We start from the raw sequence: 15,948 nt of genomic DNA, 5'->3' as shown, positions 1-15,948 counted from the left end.
TTTTAATTTATATTAGCACTTGTTAGATGTTTGTTTGATATTATTGTTTATTTTATTTATGTTCGTTTTGGGTTTCATTTATCTTTTAATAGCAAGGGATTTTTTGTTCGTTTTAAGTTTGATGTGCATCTTCAATTTAAGCTTTACTTGTTTTATGATTTATTTATTCATTTTTGTTAGTACCTGCAGCATGTTTTTTTTTCTATGACTGTTTATTTAATACCTGCTCGTTATGGGTTTCATTTATTCTTTTATAGTAATTTCTGGTCGGTTTGAGTTTGATTTGTAGTAGCTTTGTTTCTTTTGATCTTAAGTTGCACATGCCCTTTACTTTTCTTTGAACAAATTCTTTCTCGAAGTTTTTCAATTAATCTAAAATAAGAGAAAAAGATATAATATTTTAGGTTAGTAAAGGGCTTTAATTGAATTTGCGACTAAAGCGGTTGTGATATCCGGAAAGATCATTATTCGTTGGTCATTTATTTATGAGAACACTTCAATATTTACTGAGAAGAAGTAGCCCTAACTTTCGTTGAAGAAATAGAAGAAAATGCCTCGAATTCAGAGCTGGAAAGGTATTTATGGAGTGGCAAAGAAGTCTATTCGCTTGCAACAGCATGGATGTACAAATCGTCCCTTTTTTCATATTGTTGTTATGGAGGTTCGTAAAGCGCTTTGGTCATTTTAAAACTTCATTGGTAAATTTGTAGTTTACAACAATTTGGCTACGATTAACCTAAAGTGAAAATACCACTTGAATGCTATTTTTGTGCTCTTTCATAATTCAATAATTCATTATGGGTAAAAAGAACTGTGAAACCTTTGAAAGTGACATCACAGCAAACCTTTCGTTTTTCAGGCATTCCCAGATCTTAAAAAAAAAAAAAAAAAAAAAAAAAAAAAAAAAAAAAAAAAAAAAAAAAAAAAAAAATGCAAATTAGGTTTTAAAATAAAATGTTTCTGGGTAAAATTCCAGTTGAGTGACTTCTTAATATCTCAGAAAGGGGTAAGGTTAGGAAAATAAAACTTTTAGGGATGGGTATACAGGCTAAAGTATATCCTGGGAAACTATTTTAGAGTACCCACCTCCACTCTTTCTCCCTCTAGAGAACCCTGAAATTTGCCTTCATGACAGGTCTATACCTAATGAAATTTTTATAAAACAACATTTTACCTTAATTTTCAGTTACCAGTTGCTTTTTCTCTGCCTTAGTTCTGAAAATGCAATTCCTGTTATTTGAGTAGAATTCTGAGCCATATCAATGTTTTTTTTTTCAAAAATTAGGAAATGTATTTGCATATCTTTAAAACCTTATAAATTGGAATTGAGCAAAGTTGTGAAACTGAAAACAATTTTGTTGTACTTCATTCAAGCAGAAGATCTATTTTGCAAGGTTTAACTTTTATATCACACATATTTTTGAAGGTCATCAAAGGTCAGGGCCAACAATTTTGTTGTACTTCATTCAGGCAGAAGATCTATTTTGCAAGATTTCACTTTTATAATACACATATTTTTGAAGGTCATCAAAGGTCAGGGCCCTCTAGGGGGAGAAGGAGTGGAGGTAGGTACTTCATAATACCTTCCCAGGATATACTTTAGCCTGTAGACCCATCCCAGAAAGTTTCATTTTCCTAACCTAACCCCTTTCTGAGATAGCAAGAAGTCAATCAACTAGAATTTTACCATATCTCTGTTAAGATTAAAGACAAGAAACTTTGGTTTCTTGTCATATTCTTTTGCAATCTCATGAGAATTTGCCAACATTTAATTTCACTTTGGTCATTACTTCCATCTATGAGTTTTCTTTTCTAGTCTCTGGTCACTTTATTTTTCAACAAATAGTTGGCATTATGAATTAATTTCAACTTAAGGCAGGTGTAGGGGTCAAGTCAGAATCAACTATTCCAGGAAGTCTACTTGGACCAGGTTGCCACCTGTAGCACAAAAGTGCCATTTTAGCTCTATTTTACTATGTTTAGCACTGCAGAATATGCTCAGGGGTGCTAAAATAGCATGAAAGTGTTATTTTAGCACCATTACAGTCAATTTTGACTATAGCACAAGAAATTGCTATATAGCATGCAAATTTGGGCAATTGTAGCACTTTAGAAACTCACTGTGGTGGCAATCCTGACTTGGACTTTTGGTCTCCCAAAGCAGGTAAGCAGTTGGTGGATGAAGATTAGATTTAGAAACTTTTTGAAATTGAAGTAAAGTTTAGTGTTCAAATCTGTATTAATTTTTCCAATAAGGCAAAGCTGGAAGAAAAATATTGATTAACCAGAAAGTGGTAATTTAGGTTATATAGCTCAGCTGAAAACAAGAAAGTGCTGGGTTTAAAATACACTAGAGAAGATAGGTTTGAGGTGGACTGAGCTATCAAAACAATGATCTAAGATCTTGGCTGATTTCAACAACCCCCCTGATCTTATGGATTGATTTAAAGATGAACTGAAATGTGCATTCTCAAAACCAAGATTATCATTTTGTTCTTCTCTCTCTCTTGAAAAATATCTATATGGAATTACATTAAATAGACAATATATTTCTCAGTCACTTTGTTATAACTTTTGTACTAAACCTTCAAGACTGAATGCTCTCAATCTCTCCTGCTCTTTAAAGAAACTTAACCTGCCTATTTACTCTCTCTACTTTTCCTCTTTCAGAAAACATGTAAGTGCAGCACTACAGAGGCTATAGAAAGAAATGATTGGTCAACACCATGCCAAGTTGTATCAAGGAGCCAGTTATAACAGCATATCAGCATTGCAAGTTTGGTACTTTTATTTGATGTTAGCCATAGTCTATTTATGTAATTGTATTTATTTTAGGCTAAACTTCCCTCTGATGGTCCTGTAATTGAGCAGATTGGATCATTTGACCCCTTGCCAAACCAGAACAATGAAAAATTAGTGGCAGTCAACTTTGATAGACTTCAGTATTGGATCTCAGAAGGAGCTAAAATGTCAATACCAGCTGCATCTTTGTTTGGTAAGTTTTGAAAAAAAAAGTCTGACTTGTACATAATTTTTAATTTTAAATTACTGTATAGGTTCCTTTTCAATTTTCCGAAGTCCTAAAAAAAGATTAATGAAATAATTGAATATGGAAGGTATCTCATTGGAGAGGGGCTGCTGAATTTAGGTATTAACAGTGGGTATAAAACAAAACTTCAATGCCTTTCTTATTTCCACACTCAATTTTGAAGTTTCATATCCCCTCACCCACCATCTGTCTATTATATAAATTCTCTGTTAAATTCAGTTGGTCTGTTACACTTGCTACCCCTGCTAGTTTGTCTATTAGAAGTATTGCTCCAATAAGAGAGTCATACTTACTTACCCCCACCATTTATCAGTGCCATTTAACCAAACACTTGGAAAACTGCAGGTTCTATGACTATCTAACTTCTTCTGCCCTAGGAATGATGCATGGATAGATAATAGATAGATTTATCTATTAACAAATAAACTAAATCATCAATCTTAGTAAGGGGTTAATGCCAGATTTGCCTCTCAATCAATTGGACTATCTGTCTTGGCTTTTTCTACAATTAGCCATGGCTTGATGCCCACAACTACTTGGTTTGGGTTTAAAGCACCAATTAGCAGGGGGAAGGCAACTGCCCCTCCTGGAGCTTGGTTTGCCTGTCCCCCCAGACCCCAGTTTGCCCCTCCCCTGCAGCTGAAATTTAGTTTCTTCCAAAATCTTGTCAAAACTAATATATAACCTAAATAATTGAAGCATCAACAGAAATAGATGAGTTATTTTAGTACATATTTACCTTTATAGTACTATAAAGCACCTGTATAGTACTTTTATAGTGCTAAATTGTGCCTTTGTGGTACAAAACGGCTTATTTTTTAGTTTTTACTGTCATTTTCACTTGATTTGGGAAAATTGACTCCAACTTTGCCCCTCTCTCCCAGGATTCTGACAAAATTATGCTACTGCCAATTAGTGGAAAGGTAGGCATTTTGCACCTTGTTTGAACCAGAATCATGCAAGAATTATTGATCAGTGTGATTGGAGGCAAAAAAAGCTGTTGACCTCCAAGTCCACACCCTCTCCCTCTTCCTTTCAGTTTCTTTTAGAAAGCCAAGCATGTTGGTGGTTAAGGAAAGGAGAGCACAAATTTCCTTGTATTTTGCCCATAATTTATTTATTTATTAGTACTAAATACGGGAAGGTTTCAAGCTTGTCGCAATAAACATAATAAATAGAAGTTATGACAATACTGACAACATAATACACACATACAAATCAATGAAAATAACAACTACAACAAACACTGACAAATAATACTATATATTATTTAAAAATGATTTACTTTGAAAATTTGTTTCTGCTAGTTTTGTTTTAAATCTGTTTATGTCATCTGTTAGAAATGTTTTAGGTGGAAGGTCATTCCATGGCTTCCACACCCTGCTGTAAAATGAATATTGGCCTATTTTCCTTTTTGAAAGTGAGGGGTTCTCTTTGCTTGCCTCTGAACATTTTTGATGAGCCTAACATCTTGCAAGTAAGAAGGACCAGTCAGGCATATGCCAAAATCAAGATGGGATCTAACAAGAGCCTTAAAAAGCTTTATAAATATTGTTGCCTCTTGGCTACTGTTGGTCATTATTAATAGGCCAAGGATAGTGTTTGCTTGGAAGACAACATGCTGGATGCAGCTGTGGAACCTCAACCCTCTCATCAATGATCACACCAAGGTCCCTTTATTCTTCTCTTTTCACTAGATGGTCTGTTATATTAGCTATTGGATTTAAAATTGAATAGGTAGCAATGTAGCTATTAGGTCCAAGCTGCAAAATACAGCATTTCCTTGTATTGAATTGGAGAAGCCAGCCTTGACTCCAATTCTGTAGCCTGTCTAGATTGTATTGAATTTTATGTGGTTTAGCAATGCCAAAAAGTTTGGCATCATCAGCAGACAAATCCATATTGTTGTAATTGGAAATATTGTTGATATAGATCAGAAAAAGGGTTGTGCCTAATACTGTACCCTGCAGTAACCTACTTATTACAATGACCTCATCAGAGTAAATTGGCTGGCCACCTGTCTCAAATAAGCAGACTTTCTGCTTGTGGTTAGTGAGGAAATTCATCAGCCAGTCTATCAAGGATGAGTTGATACAAGTAACAGATAATTGTGATTGGTGTCGACTATGGGGCACTTTTTCAAAGGCCTTAGCAAAGTCTAGTAGCAGTAGATCAACTGGATGTCTTTCATCAATCAGGTTTGGCAATTATTTCGTATGATTCCAACAAGTTTGTCTTGATTGATTTCTCTGACTGGAATCTATCCTGCTTGAGGGACAAGATCTTGTTTGTGGTTAAATGTTTGAGTCATAGATCATTGACTATGCGTTCAAGGATCTGAACCACAACTGAGTTTAGGCTAATAGGTCGATAATTCTCAGGCTCGGTGCGGTCGCCTTTTTTGAATACTGGAGTTATGTTGGCTACTTTCCAGTCTGCTGGGGGCTCTCTATTGCTAAGTGATGTCTGGAAGATTCTTGTGAGGGGATCTGCTATCATTTCTGCAATTTCTTTTAGTTGCTTGGGATGCATATTATCAGGTTTTGGTGACTTGTTAGAATTCAACTTTTATAGACGTTTAAGGACATCTGCAGGTGATACCATGGTACTTTCCATTGAAATTTTTTGTAGTTTGTTGGGGAAGGTAAAGGACCATCAGACTCAGTGGTGAAAACTGAAACAAATTGCTTGTTCAGTAAATTAGCAAGTTTATTAGTCTCTATAACTTGTCCATCTTGCTTGGTTATCAGTTTTTTAATGCATCATCTATTGTGATCTTGCCTAGAGACGTACTGCCAAAACTTTTTGGGTTAGTTTTGGCTTCATTAGCAAGTTTCAAAGTCTAAATGCAATGCCCGCGTCGTGTTTTTAAGTTTGTTCTGATATTTATGGTAACATGGTCACTCTTCCCTATTGGGGGCATGTTTGAAGTGGACACAAGAGCTTCTGGTCTCCAGAGAAATATCAATTTGAGATGGCTTGGATGCTGACCATCCCCAGAACTTGTTGACTGGCTGACGATTTGGTGGAGAAGGACATCATGAACAATATCAATGGTTGGGCTCTGACCAAAAGAGACGTAGGGAGACTGGTCTTTCCAGATTATGTTAGGCAGGTTGAAGTCACCTGCAATTAGTAGGTCCCCATGGTGGGTGTCTCTAATCTTGCGGATGAGCTCTGCTAGTTTCCCATCTATTTCCTCTGGTGATGACAGATGGCGCAGATAGCCTTCTGTATACACAGCCAATTCTGATAGGAGGGTGGCTTTTATTCTCAGTCACTAAAATATTGAAGAAAATGGCTTCAGCATAGGGTCATCCAGTAAAGTAGCTAATTTGGGTGACGGTGTAAGAGGTTTTGACCAGTGCCAGTTCCCTGGTGGTAATAATTAGATGACAAGCTGGATGCTGTATGATAGCCTTGCAAACTGTCTTGTGAACTTAAAAGCTGGTTTCTGCAATTCTTGGGACACACCTCAGTAAGAAGTACTACATCATAATCATTTTCAAATATCAATTGTTTCAGCTCATTAATTTGTTTGGTATTTGGTCAGTGTTTGCTATAAGAGCGGAGAAATCTTGATTTACTTTCTTATTTCTTTGGTTGAGTACTTCCTTATGACAATAATTCATGTTGAGGATGGGCTTGTGTATATTCTTTTTCATCCTTATCTGCTCTGCTTGGTTCTGAGACGCAGTTGTCACTACACATCGACTCGAACAGAAGGGATGAAACATTATTACTATTTGAGAGAGATTCAATAGTGACAAACGTTGCTGATTCTGAACTAGATATTGAATCATTATGCATTCTTTTATTTGTATCAACAACACTCATTGGATTTTCAATCAGTATTATTGGTAGTACTGTATTGAACTAATGGTCCCTCCAATATCCCTTTGCCCTCTACCAGCCATTCTTATGTAGCAAAAAGGCAAGCATTTTGCAGCTTGTTTGATGCAGAGTCAGGCAATGATTTCTAATGTATATTATTAGATGCACAAAGTGTATCCAAGGCCTTTTCAACATCCAGTGACCACTCCCATTGCCAACTTCTCAGCAGAAAGGTAGGCATTTTCGATCTTGCTTGAAGCATGATCGAACAAGGACTTTCGCTGTTATGGTCAGAGAACCAGTCATCTAAAGCCCCTCAATGCCATCTCAACCCTCCCTTTTGCCAATTTTTTATCACAAAGGTTGACCTGTTACACCTCATTTGGACAAGTATCATGCAAAGATTATCTTAGATGATTGAAGTGGGGCCATGCTCCTCCAACAGCCTTCCACCTATTCCATTCGCCAATAGAAGAAATGTTGGCATATTGTACTTCGTTTGATCCAGAATCATGCAAAGATTTTCAATTAGGATAATTGGAGGACTGAGGTGATGCCATGCTCCTCCCATAGAGCTGTACACGCTTTCATTTTCCAAAAAGGATAAAGGTTGGCATGTTGTACTTGCTTGAATCAAAATTATGCAAGGATCTTAGCGTTTCACATCCTGTTTGAAACAAAACCATGTAAGAATATTTAGTTGTACAATGGGAGAAGCTAAATAAGTCCATCGCCGCTCTAACACCCCCAACCCACTACTTTCAAGCAGTGAGATTAGTATGTTACACCTTGTTTAAATCTGAAATGTAAAACAATTTCAAAGGTGAGTGATTGACACACAATCGCAGATCCTCTTCTCCCTGCCATTTTTTTTTTTTTTGTATCACAAAGGGATTTTCAACCTATATAGATGGAGGCATAAACTGGTTTCTTAGTCCCTCTAAAACTCCCCTTTTCATCCCTCGCTGTGCGAAATTTTCGAAGAATGGTAGTAATACTGCCCCTTGTTTGAATTGGTATCATACAAGGATTTTTAATTTATATGATTTGAGAACCAAAGTGGAAAATTTGCCATTCGCCATTCTCCATCCCCCCAACATCCAATTTTTTTTAGTGGAAAGGCAATTTTGTTGAACCTTGTTTTAGTCAAAAATATTGAATGATTTACAAAGTCTATGATTTTAGGCCCAAAATGAATATGTGGCCTCTCTTCTACCACCAAATTTTATCGGAAAACTAAGCCTGTTGCACCCTATTTGAAACAAAATCATCCAATAATTTTTTATCTCTATGATTAGAGGCCCAAAACAGGTTCTCGGCTCCTCTAACACCACCTCCCATTGTCAGGTTTTTAGGAGAAAGGTAGGTAGGCATTTTATTTCACGATTGACTTTATGGGGTAAGTAACCTGGGCTAATGGGACATGAGAATGATGGTTTTCAAAGAACTGCTTCCTTTCTCTGAACTTAATATGAATTTTGTCAAATCTGCTTGCAACTTACAGGGCAAATAATTTGGGACCAAGGGGAAAGAGCTGGTGAATTTTCAGAGGCGTCTACCACCTCTGAGTCCCACCTACCTTCTACACTAAAGTATCTGCACTCAAATGAAATTTGGTCGGAAGGTATCGACAGCCAAGGAGACATCAATGAAGAAATTTATTTGGGTAACACAAGCGCTAGCGGGTTTCAAAGTTTTGTTTGGGTAGTTCTTTTCTATCACAACAGGTGATCGACAAACCAGAGTTATGAAGCTTGTTTATCTTCATGCACCAGACGTTACATACTTTTGTTAATTGGTCTAATGTGATATATTTTAGGGCAGTAAAATTTACCTCAAGTGGTTATTTGACGATTATAAATGATAATTCAAACCCAATATACAATTGCGCAATTATTAGAGAATAATTTTTGTGGCAATCACTCGGTTATAAGCATGGAATCATATTGTTTCTACCATTAAATGATTCAGAAATAATAAATACTTGCTCTGTTCTGAGGTAAATTACTGCAGTCTTAGCTAGTACAGTCTACAGTCTTTTCGATAATAGCATAGATCTTGTTGGGTTTTATGTTTTTGGGAAATATTTAAAAATCATTAACTTTTTATGTGGGGTGCATTTAAGAAATAACATGATTGATTGTTTAGCATCTTCTGGGGTAGACCGTTTTATAGGTTTTGAGGGACTGAAAACTACGACACTTAATCCATGGTGAAGAAACAAAATGAATTTTTGTTCCCACTCTATTTTGGTTGGGTCAAGCTGATCAAAGGCAGCTACCAAGAGAATTGAAAAGTAACTAGTATCTTTTTAGGTTTGAGCGGATTTTTTCCTATCCATCCCCGATCGTACTTGAACGCGTGGAGAGAACGACTCAAAGATTCAGACCAGGCCTTTGGTAAGCCTGTCCCAAGTTCTCTGACCATTAAGATTAAATAATGTTTTGTAAGTGATTTTAGTTCTTGATTAATTGAAAAATTTTGTTTTGTAATTTTGTAAACATGTCTTTCGGCAGATACTCGCTTTTGTAAAAGTTCAGACGACTGGATGATTAAAACTCGAAAAAATGTGCAGGACATATCATTCATGTCATTCATACATATCATTCATGCTCACAGTGACTCCACATATATATTGATATTCAAATAACGTACTTTATAATATACATCCAATGGATGAAGGTTCTGCTTGTTTCAAGTTCAACTGAAACAATGTTTCAGCATATGGAAGTTTTTGTATGCTGCTGAGACCCTCGGCGGTTCGCAAAACGAAAGTTAGTTACGCGGGAATGCGATGGGAAGGTAAAGTGAAGTTTGACTTAGACTATGTAGGTAAAGTTGGATTACACGCATAAAGGCGTATAATCTTGTCCCTGATACTTCGAATAGACCGAGCTGCAGAACTAGGTTTTAACATACAGGTAAGAAAAAAAAAAATTTAGAGCTGGGGATGGTACCAAAGGTCAATGTTGTAAATGATTTCATTCCTTTTAGTTAAGTTCCATTTCAGTACAATTTCAGAGCACTTAGGGACTTAAGTACTGTGAATTTCTTGTTACTTAAATAAAATAATTAGGTACTTTTGCCTCTTAAGAACCAATGAGTCTATTTGTTCATCACATTTTTGCTTTTTTTTTCAAGGAACACGAATTTGAAAATCCAAACAGGAGTTGACTAAACCCAGAAATTAAAATAATTTTGGTATCAAACACATTCATAAGAGCATTAAGCTAATACAAAGACACATTGCTGGATAATACTTACGCCATTTATTTGATCTGGTCTGAGGTAAAAGTGGCCCATGGAGTTTTCCGAGTCACACCGGTATCATCAAAATCACTTGAAGAAAAAAAGAACAATATTGAAAAAATAAGCTTAGTTCAACTTGTAAAATATATTGGCATTTTTTGGGGCGCACTATCTTGGGCATTCATAGTGATAATCGAAACAGTCATACAAGATAAAAATGAGGATGAAGGCGGATGAAGCCAAAACAACATAGAACGACCTTGATGTTTTTGCCAGACATGCGAGTATAGCACTAAAATACTATCGCGAAGCTGAAAAAGAGGAGAAAGGGCTAGTAAACTAAAAATTGTAAATGTCTGAATGAGTTCAATGCAATCTGGATTTTCGTCTGACTTTAATTTCCATGGTATTAATTGTAGGAAAAAGACCCTAGACACTGAAGACTGTTAATTTATGCTTTTAGGGAGAGGAGGGGGCAACTTTATGAGTCAGCCAAAATATGGGATTTCCCATATAGGAGAGTCCCTAAACTAAAGAAAGTGGTTACAGGGGCGTAATTTTCTATGGGACAGGAGAGGCAACTTATCCCTCCAGATCTCAGATTTTTTGCAATAATAAGAGTTTCTGTAAATTTTTTTTTGTCGAAACTAAGATAAGCTTGCATAATTCAATCATCGAGAGAATAAGGTTAGTTTTCTTTAGTATATGTTTGTCCTTATGGTACTATATGGCTCATTTTTCATTTTGGCTTGATTTGGGAAAATTGGTTCCAACTTCGCCCTCCCCCCTGGGTTTTGACGAAATGACACCATTGGTTAACTACCCTCATTTGAAGTTATTCTCTTCCTTTCTAGAACTGTTTTATGGTGCCCCTCCTTTTCCCCAGACGAAATCCATGCTTTGATGGTAGTTATCTATGTTATGACATTTCAAACCCTTCAGAAAGATCTGAAGAAACTTGGGCAGAATGTAAAAATATAGCTACATTAGTAGAGCAACGATAGATTCTCTTGTGACGAGGTGTCAACCTTCTTTGAGTTTGTGCAGCCCCAATGATTGCAAGTTTTTCCAAAACGAGAATATTACTGAATGCCCAAAAAGAAGCAACTGCAACAAATCTGGACTAGGAGACAAAAGTGGCTTACTTGTTAGGCTGAATTCAAAAATATGCCTGCAATGGAGAATTGCTGGTCACATTTTCAAATTCCACTTCAAGAGTTTCATTCGCACATCGAGATTTTATTTGGCCATAAACTGTGTAGCACAGTTTTATTAGAAATGAGAAAGTATTTGTATATTTTTGCCAAAATACAAAACGATTTGGCGATAAAAAGGTGCTCTTAATTGAAGCAAAGAAAAAGATACAAGGTTGTCAAAATGAGAAAGTTGCTAATTCATCGAAGTTCAACCAAACTGTTCAGTTAGTTTTCCAAGGCAGTCTTGCAAATATTGTTCTTTCTTCATCTTGGCTGTTTTCTAGTATTTTAATAGGCTTACCTGTAATCAATAATATACAATTGTCTTCCTCGGAATTTTAAGCAGTTGTTATGAAGAGAAATGATCGATTGCTTAACAGTAAATAAGATTTACTTTTTCTTGAAGCGTCCTCTCCCAAAGAATAGCAAAATATCTACCCATTTACTAAGATCGTGTATGCATATATATCTACCCATTTTGAAAAATGGCTTACAGTTCTTGTAGTAAACGATACAAACATGTCTATTCCCAGTAGTAAGAATAAAAAAGAAAACTAATAAAACAGAAATGACAATAATAAATTCTGGAAGTCCGCTAAGAATATCATCGAAATATTTGATATCAGTAGGACATTTAGTAGTTTTTTACTTGCTTTTTCCTTTTTTTACCCTTAGCCTAACGTACCATTACTTACGGAGCCATTTGTTTTTCTGGTCTTTTATCAAAATATAAAAAGAACCAACACACTCCATTAGTTTCATCACATTTGAATGGACGGTTTAAGCCACTTTCCAGATCTTGTTTCGAAATTGGAAAGGATTATTGTTTCCATGTTTTCGGAAAGTCACAAGAGTTAGTTGCAATGTAAAGCTCTAGATATAATTTTTTTGGGTATTGATTCCTTGACGAAAGAGAGCACTTTTCCTTATACAACAAGAGCTAAGAGCTCATATGGCACTTGTTACGAGGCAAGAAGACCTAAGAGCCAAGAGTTCATATGGTATAAGCTCTAACAAAATTCTAAGAATCAATAGATTGATTTAAAAGGAAAATCAGAGGCTTAATGCCGGTCAAGATTTAAAATAAGAGCTCTGAGTCACGATGTCCTTCTAAATATCAAAATTCATTAAGATCTGATCACCCACCCGTAAGTTGTAAATACCTCATTTTTTTCTAATTTTTCCTCTCCCTTTAACCCACCAGATGGTCGAATCTGGGAAAACGACTTTATCAAGTCAATTTGTGCAGGTCCCTGACACGCCTACCAATTTTCATCGCCCTAGCACGTCCAGAAGAACCAAACTCGCCAAATCACTGAACGCCTCCCTCCAACTCCCCCAAAGAGAGCGAATCCAGTACGGTTACGTCAATCACGTATCAAGGAAATTTGCTTATTCTATCCACCAAGCTTCATCCCGATTCCTCCACTCCAAGTGTTTTCCAAGATTTCCCCCTCCAACTCCCCCCAATGTCAAAAGATCTGGTCGGGATTGGAAATAAGAGCTCTGATACATGAATTCCTTCTAAATATCAAATTTCATTAAGATCCGATTCGGAAGATAAAAATACCCCAATTCTCACGTTTTCCCCCTCCAACTCCCCCCAATGTCACAGGATCAGGTCGGAATTCCCCCCCCTCCGATAGAGCGGATCCGTTCCAATTATGTAAATCACGTATCTAAGACTTCTGCTTATTTTTCCCACCAAGTTTCATCCCGACCCCTCCAATATAAGCGTTTTCCATGATTTTAGCCCCCCCCCCCCCAATGTCAGCAGATCCAGCCGGGATTTAAAATAAGAGCTATGAGACAAGAAAACCTTCTAAATATCAAATTTCATTGAGATCCGATCACCCGTTCGTAAGTTAAAAATACCTCATTTTTTCTAATTTTTCAGAATTAACCCCCCCCCCAAATACCCCAAAGAGAGCGGATCCGTTCCGGTTATGTCAATCATATATCTAGGATTTGTGCTTATTTTTCTCACCAAGTTTCATCTCGATCCCTCCGCTCTTAAGTGTTTTCCAAGATTTTAGGTTTCCCTCTCCCAACTCCCCCCCCCAATGTCACCAAATCCGGTCGGGATCTAAAATAACAGCTCTGAGACACGATATCCTTCCAAACATCAAATTTCATTAAAATCTGATCAACCGTTCGTAAGTTAAAAATACTTCATTTTTTTTCTATTTTTTCCGAATCAACGGGCCCCCACTCTCCCCCCAGATGGTCCAATCGTGAAAACGACCATTTCTAATTTAATCTGGTCCGGTCCCTGATCCGCCTGCCAAATTTCATCGTACTGGCTTACCTAGAAGTGCCTAAAGTAGCAAAACCAGGACCGACAGACAGACGACCGACAGAATTCGCGATTGGTAATACCAAGCGCCATAAAAACTGTTTTTATAAAAGTAGTGAAAACAATAGAAAGCGAAACGTAATTTCCTTCACTGTGAAGTAAAATTCATACATTGCAACAGAGCACTCTTTAAATTAGCATAACCAAATGAAACTTGCTTCTTTTTTTTCCTGACTTTAATAAATGTCGTGCAGGATCCTACGTTGGATAGATGAAAACAAATATTAGTCCAAGACTTCTTTTATTCAGTTATTCCATAATGTAATCTTAGCTACAAGAAGAGGAGAAGCATTACAAAACAAGACAGGTCAATAAATCAAGAGACAAATCAGAATAATCTCTGGAAACAAAATACCATGGAAGTTCCGGCCAATTACTGCGTACTACAATACAATTTTTTTCCAACTTTTTTCACCGCGTAAAAAAAAGAAGCAAATAAAATTTCACTAAAGGAGCGACTATACATGGTCAAAACTTTACTCTGTCTCTTCAAGAGAAAAGTGAAAACTTACAAATAGCCTTGCTTAAAGTATGACAGTGCTAACACAACTAACAAATACATTCCACACCTTCAGTGTGTCTTGACAAGGAGGAGGATACTTCACAATTGGCCAACGTTTAATTGCCCCAATAAGAGCCGCCATAGGGCTTACTTGACGGAGCTCCCTTTCCTTGACCGCCAGCCGAACCTCTTTGACTATTTAAGTTGTCCTGGAAAAAAACGAACCAATTTGAATGCACAGCAAGTTCTAAATGCATAAAACATCAAAAATTACTATTAGAAATAATGAAATTTAAAATTATTTAGAAAACTTTCCTAGCTGATGTAAAGTGTGATTCATTACGAAGCCAAAATTGTACTATGACACAAAATCTAAAACTATGTATCTTAAAAATGACCTTTAATTTCCAATAAAGTATATCAAAGAATTTCTTAGCTTTTAAGCTTAAATGGATTTAACAAGTTAAAACATAGCCAACTGAAACCAGACACTTGTATCGATGGCTGATGACTAGAAGACAACAGTAAAAAAAAAACATAGATGAGCTTATTATGATGGCATTTTGTTAAGAGCATCCACTGAGAGACAAATTAATTTAATTTAATTGAAACTAAACAGAGACAGCAAAATTGTTTGCATTTTTTCAGCTGAATTACTAGAATTGTATCAGTTAAACAGCTCTTAGTTTTTTGTTGGTTTATTTTTCCATTTCTGAAATATAACTACAGAACGATGCTTCAGACACGTATACATGTATTTTCGGGGAAGGGGACAACAAAAACTAATATTTTGAATAATAATTTTCCAGAAATTCGTTGAAAATCCCCCCCCCCGTCATACGTGCTTGTAATACATGCTTCTTCTTTAAATAAGCTATGTATTTAAACATTACTTCTATAATCCTGGCAGTAAGGACAAGACAATTTAACAACCAGTCACTATTATTCATTTAGCAGAGACACAAAGGTTAATGTCTTCTACTAGTGATTTTCGTCAGAACCTTGTACTTCTAATTGTTACTTTAACATGATTAAAGCATTCGAGATTTTACTTATATTCGATTTCATGTATTTGAATTCCTGTTCTTTTTCAAATATATGTGAAATTGTATTTATAGTGGGAATTTCAGTTCGTAACATATTTTGAGTTAATCAGAAAATAGCCGAAATGTCTTCTAGCACTGAGTGAACCACAGTATTTACCAACAAGAACCAGGGAATATTCATTACAAAAAGAAACAGCAAAGAAAATTATTTTCCGTCCTGTTTCAAGAAAAACATTAGAAAATCGTCTCAGAAAACCACTTGTTGTTTTTGCACTTTACACAAAAGATATATTAGAATTGTATCTCAAATTGTATCTTAGTATGTATCTCAAATTGTAAAAGAAAACAACAATATCTGAGATAAAAATTAGCGAAGCGTCATGACATTTTATTAACTCTTGTTGGATAAAATATAGCCTTCATCAAACTTTTGGTAATTAATAAAAGTATATTCTAAGGACGAGAAAAGTTGACAAAACAGCTCAATAGAGGAAAATCACATTTTTTGTATTGCTTCACAATAATCCCGCAAGTTGTGAAATAATCATCGTTATTTTTGCAGTTTCCCAATAAGCTATGATGCTCTTCATCATGTCTTCTGTCAAAACACCAAAATACCTCGATCATACCTATGTTAAAGGGCGTTAGCTTCTTTTTAATATGTAAAAAAAGATTATAGGGAAATTCATACTAAAGTTTGGCTCCTACTTATCTTC

The 15,948-nt window shown here is 35.9% G+C and overlaps 2 protein-coding genes across 3 annotated transcripts in view; one reads left to right on the top strand and one right to left on the bottom strand.

The window, feature by feature from the left end:
* Positions 1-521: 521 nt before the first annotated feature.
* On the top strand, positions 522-9,375 carry LOC136031316 (small ribosomal subunit protein bS16m-like). Its single transcript, XM_065710793.1, has 3 exons — positions 522-661; positions 2,836-2,995; positions 9,199-9,375. The coding sequence occupies exons 1-3, from the start codon at positions 551-553 to the stop codon at positions 9,321-9,323; spliced, it is 396 nt and encodes a 131-aa protein (XP_065566865.1). The 5' UTR covers positions 522-550; the 3' UTR covers positions 9,324-9,375.
* Positions 9,376-13,908: 4,533 nt separating this feature from the next.
* Positions 13,909-15,948, bottom strand: part of LOC136031314 (ubiquitin-associated protein 2-like) — a 91,915-nt gene continuing 89,875 nt past the window's right edge. For both annotated transcript variants that reach the window (XM_065710782.1, XM_065710783.1), the window contains exon 17: positions 13,909-14,395. In XM_065710782.1, the coding sequence (XP_065566854.1) occupies positions 14,303-14,395 (93 nt within the window). In that variant the 3' untranslated portion in view covers positions 13,909-14,302. The remainder of the gene's footprint in view (positions 14,396-15,948) is intronic.

Source organism: Artemia franciscana, chromosome 9 (genome assembly GCF_032884065.1).
Source record: "Artemia franciscana chromosome 9, ASM3288406v1, whole genome shotgun sequence".
Taxonomy (NCBI): Eukaryota; Metazoa; Arthropoda; class Branchiopoda; order Anostraca; family Artemiidae; genus Artemia; species Artemia franciscana.
Note: the sequence above shows the minus strand (reverse complement) of the source record. Positions and strands in the feature narration are given on the sequence as shown.

Bases quoted from the DNA above. Each gene is read 5' to 3' on its own strand.
- LOC136031316 (XM_065710793.1), top strand. From the start codon at position 551: ATGCCTCGAATTCAGAGCTGGAAAGGTATTTATGGAGTGGCAAAGAAG. The intron at 662-2,835 runs GTTCGTAAAGCG...TATTTATTTTAG, and splicing joins TTCATATTGTTGTTATGGAG to GCTAAACTTCCCTCTGATGG. The intron at 2,996-9,198 runs GTAAGTTTTGAA...GTATCTTTTTAG, and splicing joins ACCAGCTGCATCTTTGTTTG to GTTTGAGCGGATTTTTTCCT.